The sequence below is a fragment of the Plectropomus leopardus genome, chromosome 15 (assembly GCF_026936395.1).
Source record: "Plectropomus leopardus strain MGB_pleo_1.0 chromosome 15, ASM2693639v1, whole genome shotgun sequence".
Taxonomy (NCBI): domain Eukaryota; kingdom Metazoa; phylum Chordata; class Actinopteri; order Perciformes; family Serranidae; genus Plectropomus; species Plectropomus leopardus.
In genome coordinates, this window is record NC_142190.1 from 11,350,379 (window position 1) to 11,362,106 (window position 11,728).

Consider the following 11,728-nt stretch of genomic DNA (forward strand, 5'->3'; position numbering starts at 1 on the left):
CGCCTGAGTCCGGCCATTATTCACTAGGAAGTGATATTCTGTTACAACAGGTCAAACGAGGTGCTGGTGTTCAGTATGTCATTCACAGAGTTTATGTGTGTAAAGTTATGTAATCCCAAACCATCACATATTCTTGGGTCAGGTGAATCTCCTCTGACTGAGGGTAATTTTGAAGTTTGACTACATTACATCTCTTTACACCAGAAAGACAGCTGTCTGTATAATTGAGGTTTTGCTTTTGCTACAAAACCTGAAAAGCTGTTCTTGTGTGACAAGTTTACTTGCCATTGAATGCCTTGAGGGACTATCTCCAAGCAGGAACAGCTCGGTGTCGCTCTCCCACTCGTCATCCGAGCCGTCCCAGTATCTCCTGCGCTGACCCGAGGACTGCGACCGGGTGATGACCTTGGCTGACGACAGGGTAGCATCCTTGGAGTCCGAATTCACGTGTCCAGGAGTGGGCGGAAGAACATTCTCCACCTGCTCGTGTTTGTCCTGCAAGCCTCCCAGAGGTGACACCGTCTGCTGCTCTTCATCATTGTCGTCATCCTCAAACAAAGAAGATTCAAAGTGAAGGAAGCCGTTAGCGAAGGGGCTGTTGCTATCGAGAGAGAAGGCCGGGCTGGGCGGGCCTGAGAAACAACCTTCTGTCTTTTTCTCGGACACTACGGGATCGCTACGAATGGGTGCTGGCAGGTCTCCACGTTTAGTTTGGGCCACAGGTTTTTTTTGTCCAGCAGAGGAGCTACCAAAGCTCTCCTCCCTGCTCGTGTTCTGGGTGCCAGAATAATCACTGCTGGTACGGTCAGCCCAGGAGTCCTTCTCCATCCCCTTCCCCCGCTCCTTCTTACTCATCCCCCACTCCCAGCTCCTCTCTGGCTCCCTTACTGGCAGGACCAGGTCAGGTTGGCTCACCATGGTGGTCAGATGTTGCAGCCTCCTGAGGGGACTGTAGGAGGAGGAAGAAGAAGAGGAGGAGGAAGAGTGGTCCCTGTGTGTGAATCCATAGATGGAAGCATGTTTGAGGGAGGAGGTGGTGGCAGACATGGTTAGACCGATCCTGTGGTCATGCTGTCTGGAGGCAAAGGAGTGGGCGGAGAGGTCGCGGCCGGGGGTCAAAGGGCAGCTGGACTGATGAGTCTCCCTGCCAGGGCCTGGGTAAGGCCCACTCATGCTGGCATGGTTCCTCCCTGAAACATAAACAGAAAATTGTCAGTGTGGAATTGAAAAAAATCATAAACATCAAAGTTTGGATGACTTTAAAACATAAATTGCAGATTTTTGCCAACATTATGGCTAGTTATAATATGCATATCAGACTCTATGTGTGATTTTTTTTTTTAGTATTTTCTATAATATTGAAATATTCCTCTAAAATATCTATATTTACACTTCATCCATGTTTTTTTGCAGAGCATGTTTCTACAATCTGTCATAACATTGCTGCAGCTTATCTAAAGTTATCCGAGGCAGCTGGTAATGAGATTTTTTCAAAAGTGACACAGCTCAGACATAAAATCCGTGAAAAACAGCACAATCTGCCTTCACATGATGTCAAAATAAAACGTAAACAGACTCACTGACGACGAGCGGATCGACCTAATGTGACATTTTCTGGGGAGCAATTCACAGCAAACACCGCAACCTCCCGCTGCAAAGCCTTTAAGAAAAATTATCGCGATATGATGAAAAATGACATCAAGTAGCCTACAATAAGGTCATCAGCCTGTTAGCTCACGCGCATGCATACACACATACACGATGAAGGCGATAAATTACAGCGCGTCATGTCAAAAATCAAGCCGACGTTAAACACGCCGGCGCTGCAACCACGAACTGGAATTAAAATGGACCCGCTCGTGCGCGCGCGCGAGCATAACCGCGCGTGTGCATAGGTGTGTGCAACTGCATGTGTGTTTGTGTGTGTCTGGGTGTTTGTGTGTGTCGCTCGTGGATTGCATGGGCTTCCATGCTTGCACGAGACAAAACACTAAAACGCCACATAACACGAGACGACACGACACAAAACAAGTTCACGAACACACACTGACACACACACTGACACACACAGACACACACTCTCACAGGCTTCCCTCCCCGACAGATGCAGGCGATGTGTGCATCAAACAACAAAATCACGGAGAAAACGCCAAATGACACGGGATCTGTCGCGAGAATCTTACCATTCCGGTGTCGGCCACCGCGAACGTGACCCTCAACCTGCTCATTTTGGCGTTTAAATGTGCCAATTTCCAATTTTTTGAAAGCGGATGAGGAGAGTCCCAGCGGCAATACTACTAGGCCTGGATCCTGTGAAACGTACTCACTCACTGCCCCCTCCACCTCCCTCCTCCTCCTCCTCCTCCTCCCTCCTCCTCTCTACATGCGCTAAAAGCCTGGTCCAGCGGCCCCTGGAATAGAGATTCAGGCGTGTTGAGCTTCTCCAGCGACACTCCCCCTTCTGTTTTGTGATAACTATAACTTTATAAATCGCCGTGTATAGATCTCTGCTATGTTGAATGGCTGTTTCCTGCCCGCAGACTCTGCCTGCCCCCTTGAAAGTCAGTCTCTCTCTGCTGTGCGCACTGCCAGTCGTCACCACTGCCTCCCTCCCCAGCCGGTCCACAGCATGGAGCACAGAAGGGGCCGTAAATTCTCTCTTCAAGAACCCCCCCCTCCCAAAAAAATCTGAGCTGACATCCACTAAAATAAAAAACGCACCGGTCGACCACACGCCAAAAACCAACCCCGCCCCTCTTCTTAATTACAAGCATCAATTATTAACCTAAACCAGGCTGTCACCACCAATGACATGTGACAAACTTGTGCCAAACAAACTGGCATCCTCTTCTTCCCACCCCGACGCGCACTTCTTGGGCAGCACACATGCGCCTGGAGACGACAAAATAAACAAATGGAAGTAATTCAAAAATGTCCACCACTAACACGTCTGAGCAGCAGTGAAATGGTGCAGCAGGCTACCCGGAAAAACAGAAGGGTTTCCTTTCCTGAGACGAGTTGCTGTGCAGTCTCTGGCTGCACACCCGGTCCCTTCAAAATGGAGTCCTCCAGCCTTAGAGGAGGAAAAAAAAACAGGCCACAAAGTGTTAATATATGCTCGATATAAAGTTCATCCAGCCACGGAGGGACTGAGTCTCAAAGCGCACCTCTGCTGTGCTCTGGGGGTGCTCCTGGAGGCTGTTTTGAGTCTTAAATCACCCTTGCCACGATAGGAACAATTTTCTTTACATGCAATGCCTCCCAAAGTCACTGTCTTATGAGCCACGACAAGAGGGGGACTGAGGCATCCTCTGTATGTGTGTGTTTATGTGCGTGTGTCAAACGCACGCCTGAAAAAACACACACATTAAATTGCACTTTAAGCGTCGATTGTGCTGGTTTTTAGTAACTGGGTTTGTGCATGTGAACGGGGGAAACATCTTTTCTTCTAGAGACGAAGGAATGAGAGCTGGAAAACAACTGCAGCTCCTCGGCCGGAGCTGAGCTGGAGAAATGCGAGATTTCTGCTTTGGTGTGTTTGATTTTTATGGGTGAGATGTGTTGATCATGAGACGGTATGTCAGTGAGGACAAGGAGGGCGGGTAGAGGAGGGTGTTTCAGGTGTAAAAAAAAAAAAAAAAAAAAATCCCCCCCTCCCCCCTCACACACTTCACGCACACATTCACACTTTAATCTTGTCACCGGGAGGCGATATGGGAGACGGCGGATATGATCGACATGGCCGCAAAACAACAAACCCTCCTTCTTCTCTGTAGAATAAAGCTCGACTGGGTCACAGCAGAAAAAGACGAGTCTCTGCAGGGCTGTTAATGTGAACATTTTACGATTTTTTCTGCAACCTCTCGGTGAATATCAGCGCTTCACTTTCTGCCGTTGTTTCTCAGCTGAGAAGGAAGCACGGATGATTTAGGGTTTTGCTTCTGAGCCTCGATCCTAGCAGGAGAAAGTGGTTTGGTGAGAACGAGAGAGTGAGACTTGTACAGACAGACCGGGGGGAGAGACAGGCAGACAGGAGAGGACAGGGCCTCGCTGGTTGCGGGGTTTTACGCAGCGCAAAACAGCGCCGCGGACCGGCGGCAGCGCGCATCTCCCGGTGAGCCGCCATCACTGTGACCGTTAATGTGGTTTCATTCTCATTTAGACCAACAGTGAGACAGTCAGCAAAAGTTTCTACCCCCAGGACTTTCCACTGCTGCATCAAACTAGGTTTTCATTTGACGTGTTGTCAAGTCTTCTTTATGAGTCAACGTCAAAATAAATAAATTAATAAATAAATATCTTAGCCTGTAACAGATATGTAAGTCCCCTGGGATGTTATAGCTCAGTGAACCAAAAAAATATAACCTACACTTTTAAGTCCCAATGATAATACACACACGTATATGTGTGTGTGTGTGTGTGTGTGTGTGTGTGTATAAAATGTAGGATTTTTGCATACAAAACATATGAATGGCTTATAAAATATGTAAAATATGGTGTTTCCAAACTGTAGCCTATATATAATAAACCTGAAATTGTGAAACAGAAAGATGTGATGTTACTATGTATGATGACAGAGCTCTCTCTCTCTCTCTCTCTCTCTCTCTCTCTCTCTCTCTCTATATATATATATATATATATATATATATATATATATATATATATATTCTGTAGCTATTGGTATATTGATATATGAGATGGAGAAATACCAGTGGTTGATTCAGATCTAACACAACACTGCAAAATACTGTAGTACAAGTTATAGTGATCTATTGCAGAATTGATATTCAAGTAAGTAAATGCAGCAGTTTTATCAGGAAACTATTAAAAATAATAATAATATTAAATTAAATAATATTAAAAGTAAATTAAATTAAACGTAAAATGCAGAAAATTACCGCTAAGACTATTAGGATATTTATACACTGAATATGTATATATTATTAGATTATTATTACTACTCATGCATTAATATAAAAGCATTCTTTGTTTTGTCCAACCAATCTAGTCAAAACCTCAAATTCATTAAAAATTAATTAAAATTTGTTTCAGTTTATCAACGGTCTCTGTTCCAGGTCTCTTTATACATCCTCAGTTCTCAGCCCTGAAGTCTGCCATGTTTCTACGGTAACCATGAACGGACAAACCAAACACTGACTCTAGATAGGGGCGTTCACGTTTTCATGTAGGCCACCATAGTTTTCTTACATGTTTAACACAATGAAGTTTAATTTGGTTGCAATCTGCAACCTCACCACCAGATGCCGCTAAATCCTACACACTGCTCCTTTAAGTTAAAGTTAACAAGGCATGGGATACCGATACCTAAAATTACTGCGGTCTTCAGACAAAACTCCTGCAAAAAAATCTACCATCATGAGGGTTATAATGCTTTTAAAGAGGCATTGATTGATTTAGGAGGCTGCAGCTGAATTGTATTGCATTATACTACAGGTTTCTGTTATTTTGTCCTTCCCATTTATATAAATCATGGTGGACTACAGTCATTTTTGAGGCTGTACTTTGCATTAGACTGAGAGGTGTTAAAACTTTAATGAAGGTAGTATTTTTGGCAGCACTGTTGTATTACTGACTGCATTAGCTTTAGCTATACTTAATAATACACTGGCAGATGAGTATGTAGTCAGTGATGGAAGTATTCCAATTAAGTGTAGTAGTAGAAATGTGTGGTAGAAATGAGTAAAAAAATACTCCCTTACAAATAAAAGTCCTGCATTTGAAATTTTACTCAAAGTGCAAAAGTATTATCAGCAGATGTGGATTCGAGTCACATTACTTGGGCTCGAGTCAGACTTGAGTCACAAATATGACTTAACTTATGACTTAAAATTAACTTAAAACTTAACTTAAAATTCAAAAGGACTTAAGTTGGACTTTAACACCATTGACTCATGACTTCACTTGAACTTGAGTCTTTGACTTAAAAGTACTTGATTCTTCCTCCAAGCACAAAGATTAAGAAGTATGTTAGTGAAAAAGTTAAAAATGTCTTTCCCTAATTTCCTGAAACAACTTAACCCTAACCCCAAGCAAGTTAACAATAAGTCATCCAGACTTGACTTTAGTTTGAATCAATCTGACAGCATCCAGTAAAGTAGAAGAACAGAACCACAAAGATTTAACGTTCTGTTGCTGAGCATCAGTTGGGAAAAAAGACACCAATGATAATTTAACTTGAAATAAAAAATCTACAGGTGGTCAAAAAAAAAGAAAAAAAGAAAAAGGAATTGCGGTGAAATAAACTGCCAACAAACTTGTTTTAACAAATCAATACAATTTATAAAACCATTCATGAGTCTAAGAAATTTGATATAGTTATACTCTCTTGTTAAATGGCATTACATTTGTTAAAACACATTATGACTTTTGAAACTCAAAGTTTAGGACTTGGGACTCATGACTTGCCTGTCTTGATTCAGGACTTGACTTGGGATTCGAGTGCAAGGATGTAAAACTGACTTGCGAAACAATGACTTGGTCCAACCTTTGATTATCAGCAAATTGAATTGTAAAAATTACGTAGGCGCACTCCTTTCAGATTATTATTATTGTTAGTTATATATTGTATTGAATGTTTAATAATTGCATTGTTAAAGACGATGAGGTTTGGATTGTTGGTTGGTCAAAACAATCAATGTGAAGGTGTCACTTTGAGCTCTGGGTCATTGTGATGGATTTCTCACTATTTTCAGTAGTTTTACAAACTAATCAATCGATCAATAGAGAAAATAACACAAAACATATTAAGTATGTATAAGTGATTAGTCTATTAATAAATTAATTTCTTGACGGAAAATTAATCTGCATCTATTTTAATAACAGATTCAGTCATTCATGCAAAAACATTTATGGTTCAAACTTCACAAATGTGACCGATTTATTTTTGGACTGATGGCTAGACAAAACCACTTCCTTACTTACTTTGAGCTCTGGGTCATTGTGACAGCATATAAGATTATTTTCACTTTTATTATTTTTTTAACAAACAAACAGATAAAAAATTATTAATGGAGAAAATAATTAGCTCTCCCTCAACCAACTACAACAGTAAAATCCAGTTTTTACATTTATGCAAAAGTCATAATTATCTTGTGATATCATAAAAAACAAGATTAAAGCCTAGGGGGACATTTTTCTACTTAATATTTTAAGTACATTTTCCTTATTAAACATATATAAACATATTTTTAGTAATATTATGAACACACTTTTACTTGCAATAGAGTATTTTTATAGTCTGGTATGAGAGCTTCTACTTGGTTAAAGGATGTGAGTAATTCCTCCCCCACTGCTTTATAGTGAAATGTTTTTAGAGTCAGGAAAGTCTCGCCTCATCAGCTTCTCTCTGCCAGTTTTGAGTTTCAGTACGTAAAATATGACGTCCATGCAAAATAACATAAAACAACCGGTGATTTATCTTACCGAAAACACACGCAACATTAATGACCAACGACACGCCTATGTCTCCTTATACTACTCTGTCCTAGCAATATCAGACTGAGAGAGCTCTCATTTTCTTATTAGACCTCGTTTTGTTTAACAGGCTTTGTGTTATGTAAATATAAGGTTTTGCTTTGGCGCTGAAAACTATGAGTGATACTGGATTCATGAAACACATACTGGAAGCTGAAAACATCACCTAATATAGGTTATGCATGTAGTTAATGAGCAGAGGTGATATAAGTACTTATTTAAATGCTTTAGAAATAAAAACAGCAGTCCATAGACTATTATGACATAATAGCCAGAGAGCATTTTGGGACTTTTTTTTTTATAATGGGAAGATGTACAAGCATTGTGGACCTTCAGACTTCTAATTGCACTCTGACTCATCAATCTGTGGACTTTATTTGCATTGCTGTGCCTTCAACCTAAGGATTTAAGTGCAGTAAACGAATACTGGGGTCCTGTCAAATGCATTTTGACCGATGGACCGCGGTGAATTTCCATCCAAAGAATCAGTTATTACAGTCCAACATCCTTCCTTCAGTTCAACTCAGATATTTTACTTAGTATTATATACTTTACTGACTACTAAGTATTACTGCAGAGTAAGCATAAAAATCTACTTAAAGTACTTTATCTACCTTTGCCCTTGTGTGAAAACATTTCCTCATCCATACAAATCCCTTGTGAGAACTGGTCACGTCCACTAGAGGGCAGCAAAGCCCACTGTATGAGATGGAGTTTTTGGGTAATAATGGGCCTCATGCAACAACAGTCTTTTAAATTTCTCTTAATCTTCTGGTAAGAGAAAATACGAGAGAAGTAGACTACAGATGCACCAAATGTTCTCAGCCATCCAAATCTGGCCCATTGATGAATCCCTCTTGATCACAAGTCACCTATTCGCGCAGGTAACACCCCCTAAACATTAAATAGGGGCAGGTTTTGTGCAATATGCAAAGACTCTGGCACATGACCAAGACCAGAGACATTACTTCAAAAAAGGCTGTAAGAAACTGAGGTAGATCTACTATTAAATAAACTTAAAATAAATGTGATCGCAGGGAAATGTACTGAACTACAAGTTAAAAGTAAAAGTATGCAAAGGTTTACATAAATGATGAGAAGCTGGAACCATTCAATGTTTTTTGCATGAAAAATGACTTACATGGTTATTAAAATAGTTGCCATTAATGTTCCCTTAATTCTAGACACTGTTTGATCCAGTTCACACAGATTACATTATTCAGAGGTAAAACTACATGTCACCAATCTGTGAAAAATGTTAACTAAGCGGATACAGATTTATTGCATAGTTATGTACTATGCCCCAAACTAGAGGAATTCTGGGCTGCAATATTTTTATTTTACTCAGAGGTTTTAATGTTAAAATAAACCCAGATCCACTTTTGGTTATACTGGGTGAATCAGAAAACTCTAAAAAGGAGTGCACAGCACCACCTCCTGTCCTATGGCCTCCTCTGCACCAAGAAACTTGTTCTTTTGCTGTGGAAAAAGAAAGACTCATACCCTCCACCTGGAGAGGATTCGACATACCCTCAATGAAAGATTAGAAGAATTTGAAAGGATTTGGAAACCTGTGATCTCACATATAGAGAGGGTGGATTTGCAGAGTCAAATCTGGTTCGGTATTAGGCTAATAAATTTGAAAAAGCAAGCTAACAGCCTCTGTGTTGCTGTGCAGAGGCGGGCCGGGGCTTCAAGGCTCTGTGGAGTGGAGCATCTTTTATCTATGTAGGACTTCTTGACCCTCGCTACGATGGCGTTACATTCAACAACAGATGGAGAGAGAGAGAGACCCAAGATGTTATATTGTAACAAACTCAAACATTTCAAACATCGGTGACGTTACTTTCAGAATTAACACTTTTGCTCCTAGACCCAACGAAGAGCAGCACTCTGCTGAGGTGAGCAGCATGTCGACTGCCGCAGACCGGTGTTGTGTCCGGCTGTGGCTCACTGAGTGCAGTTCATGCTTGATATACTAACATTATAATTAAGCGTCACCCTGCTGGAGTGACCGAACATAAGCAGAGAGCCTACAGGACAAGTACCCCCCGCCATTGCAACTCCAAGTGTGCCATACTAACTTATAACACTAATAACATGTCTGCCAGCAAAATAACTCAGCTAATTAAAGCGACCCTCTATTTTAGAACCACAACAACTGATGTCATTTGATAAAAAACACTTTTTCTGGGACCACAGAGCCTGTGGTGAGTCCTATGATTACTATCAATATTGTTTTTTGGGTGAAGTATTCCTTTAAAGGGTAACTAAACCCCCCACTTTTGGCTTGGGTGCCTGAATCAGTGACCTGTGACCTGAATCAATCAACGACACTACCAAATACTCATATATATTGCTTTTCAACTGAAAAAAGTGGCCCAGGAGTTTAGTTACACTTTAACTACAACACCCTCACAGCTTCAGTTCTGATTACGCATAATGGAGCGTTTCGTTTTTATTTACTTTTACTGGTTAGTTTTAGTAGTGTAGAAATGGACAACAATCATTAAAGATGGATAACATAAACAAATGAACCCTGTTGGACACAAACAGGGACTGTAGCTGATATATGATACGAGAAGTCCCTCTTTATGACTCCTTTGCATTTTTACATAGAACCAAACAATGGCAGCATCATTTCACTGCAGAGTGTGATTATAGACAGCATGCTGGCATTGTGGAATCACAAGGCGTGACATGTAACACAACAACACTGACCTCTGGTGTGAGATATAACACATGCATTGGCAGCACTCTCTAAACAGTAACATGGCAATAACAATCATTATACATTATATACATTATATCATTATATCATCATTATATAGTAATATACAGAACAGCACACAAGGTGGCACAACAATGTGATATTCCTGCCTTAAACAGCCAGTATATGAGGGACTTTAACCACAGGGCTATCAGGTTTTTCAAATGTTACCTTAAAATATGCCATTTTCCTGATGAAATTTTCTTTTTGTTTTCTTTTTTAAAAAAATATCCTCATTTTACTAAAATGTGGTCATTGTGCACTGGTCCTCATAAAGATGGTAATAAGTAAAAACACACAAACAAGCCTGCATGCACGCATGCATGCAGCTATGCAGCCACAGAGCCACACAATCAGAGTGAAAGCTCCTGGATTAGATATGTGGGAGGAAGCATTCACACCACACTGATGAAGTTTTAGTCAACTGTCTGTCACACCAGAGATCCGGCTGGAGGCCCACGCTCGCCTCCTCTCCCGGAAATGTGTGTGTGTGTGTCAGTGTGTCAGTCTGTGTGTGTGTGTGTTTGGATGTGCATGTGCATGTGTGTGTGTGCGTGTGTGTGTGTGTGTGTGTGTGTGTTTGGATGTGCATGTGCATGTGTGTGTGCGTGTGTGTGTGTGTGTGTGTGTGTGTGTGTGCGTGTGTGTGTGTGTGTGTGTGTGTATGTGTCTTCCTGTTGTTTTAGATTCCACTTCACTCCCCCACTGCTGCCAATCCATGACCCCTGACCCCCGCTGAACCCAGCTGTCAGCTGTCCTGGCCTCGCATGGGACAGCTCTCTCTTTCCCTCTCTCTTTCTTCCTCTCTCTATCAACTTTTTCTTTTTTTCTCAGTTTCAGTTCACTTCGGTTACACTGAAGCTATCACTTTTATTTACAGCAATGTCAAGTAGTCACTGGTGGAAGACGTACTTAGATCGTTTACTTAAGTAAAGTGAAAATACAGACATCTAAAATATATTATCAGCAAAATGTACTTAAATTATCAAAAGTAAAAATGCTCATTATGCAAATTGCTCTTTTTGCAGTGATATATTACTACAGAATATTATATTATTTGGTCTCTGTCATGACAAATACACATAAGAGTATTTTAATTTGTCAATATGGAGCCAATTTTGTAAACTTTGGTTACTATTGAGTAGATTCATTGTACAGCATCATATAATGTAAACATATCATGTTTTTTTTAATATAAAAAGTAAATATAAATGGAAAATACATTTAGTGATGTTTTAAGTGCAATATTTCCCTCTGAGTTGTAGTGAGTATTATGAGGCCGAAAATGGTAATGCTCAAGTACAAGCGCCGTGAATTTGTACTTAAGCACAACACTTGAGTACATGTACTCTCATATTCATTAGTTTTCTCTTTTTGTTGGCTGAATAATTTCCCATCTGGCATGGACGTCATTGAACAGAATACTTTCAGCAGGTTGCAAACATACAATTTGTCTGTGGTTTG

The 11,728-nt window shown here is 40.7% G+C and overlaps 1 protein-coding gene across 4 annotated transcripts in view; it reads right to left on the minus strand.

Moving 5' to 3' along the window:
• Nucleotides 1-3,254, minus strand: part of nsd1b (nuclear receptor binding SET domain protein 1b) — a 29,653-nt gene extending 26,399 nt beyond the window's left edge. Inside the window, exons 1-2 of one of the 4 annotated variants that reach the window (XM_088088713.1) lie at nucleotides 2,983-3,254; nucleotides 286-1,190 (exon numbers count right to left, since the gene is read on the minus strand). In XM_088088713.1, the coding sequence (XP_087944839.1) occupies nucleotides 286-1,173 (888 nt within the window). In that variant the 5' untranslated portion in view covers nucleotides 1,174-1,190; nucleotides 2,983-3,254. Of the gene's footprint in view, nucleotides 1-285; nucleotides 1,191-1,580; nucleotides 2,084-2,183; nucleotides 2,925-2,946 lie in introns of those variants that run through there. The other 3 variants (XM_088088712.1, XM_042498737.2, XM_042498738.2) reach the window with 3 other exon arrangements.
• Nucleotides 3,255-11,728: the final 8,474 nt, after the last annotated feature.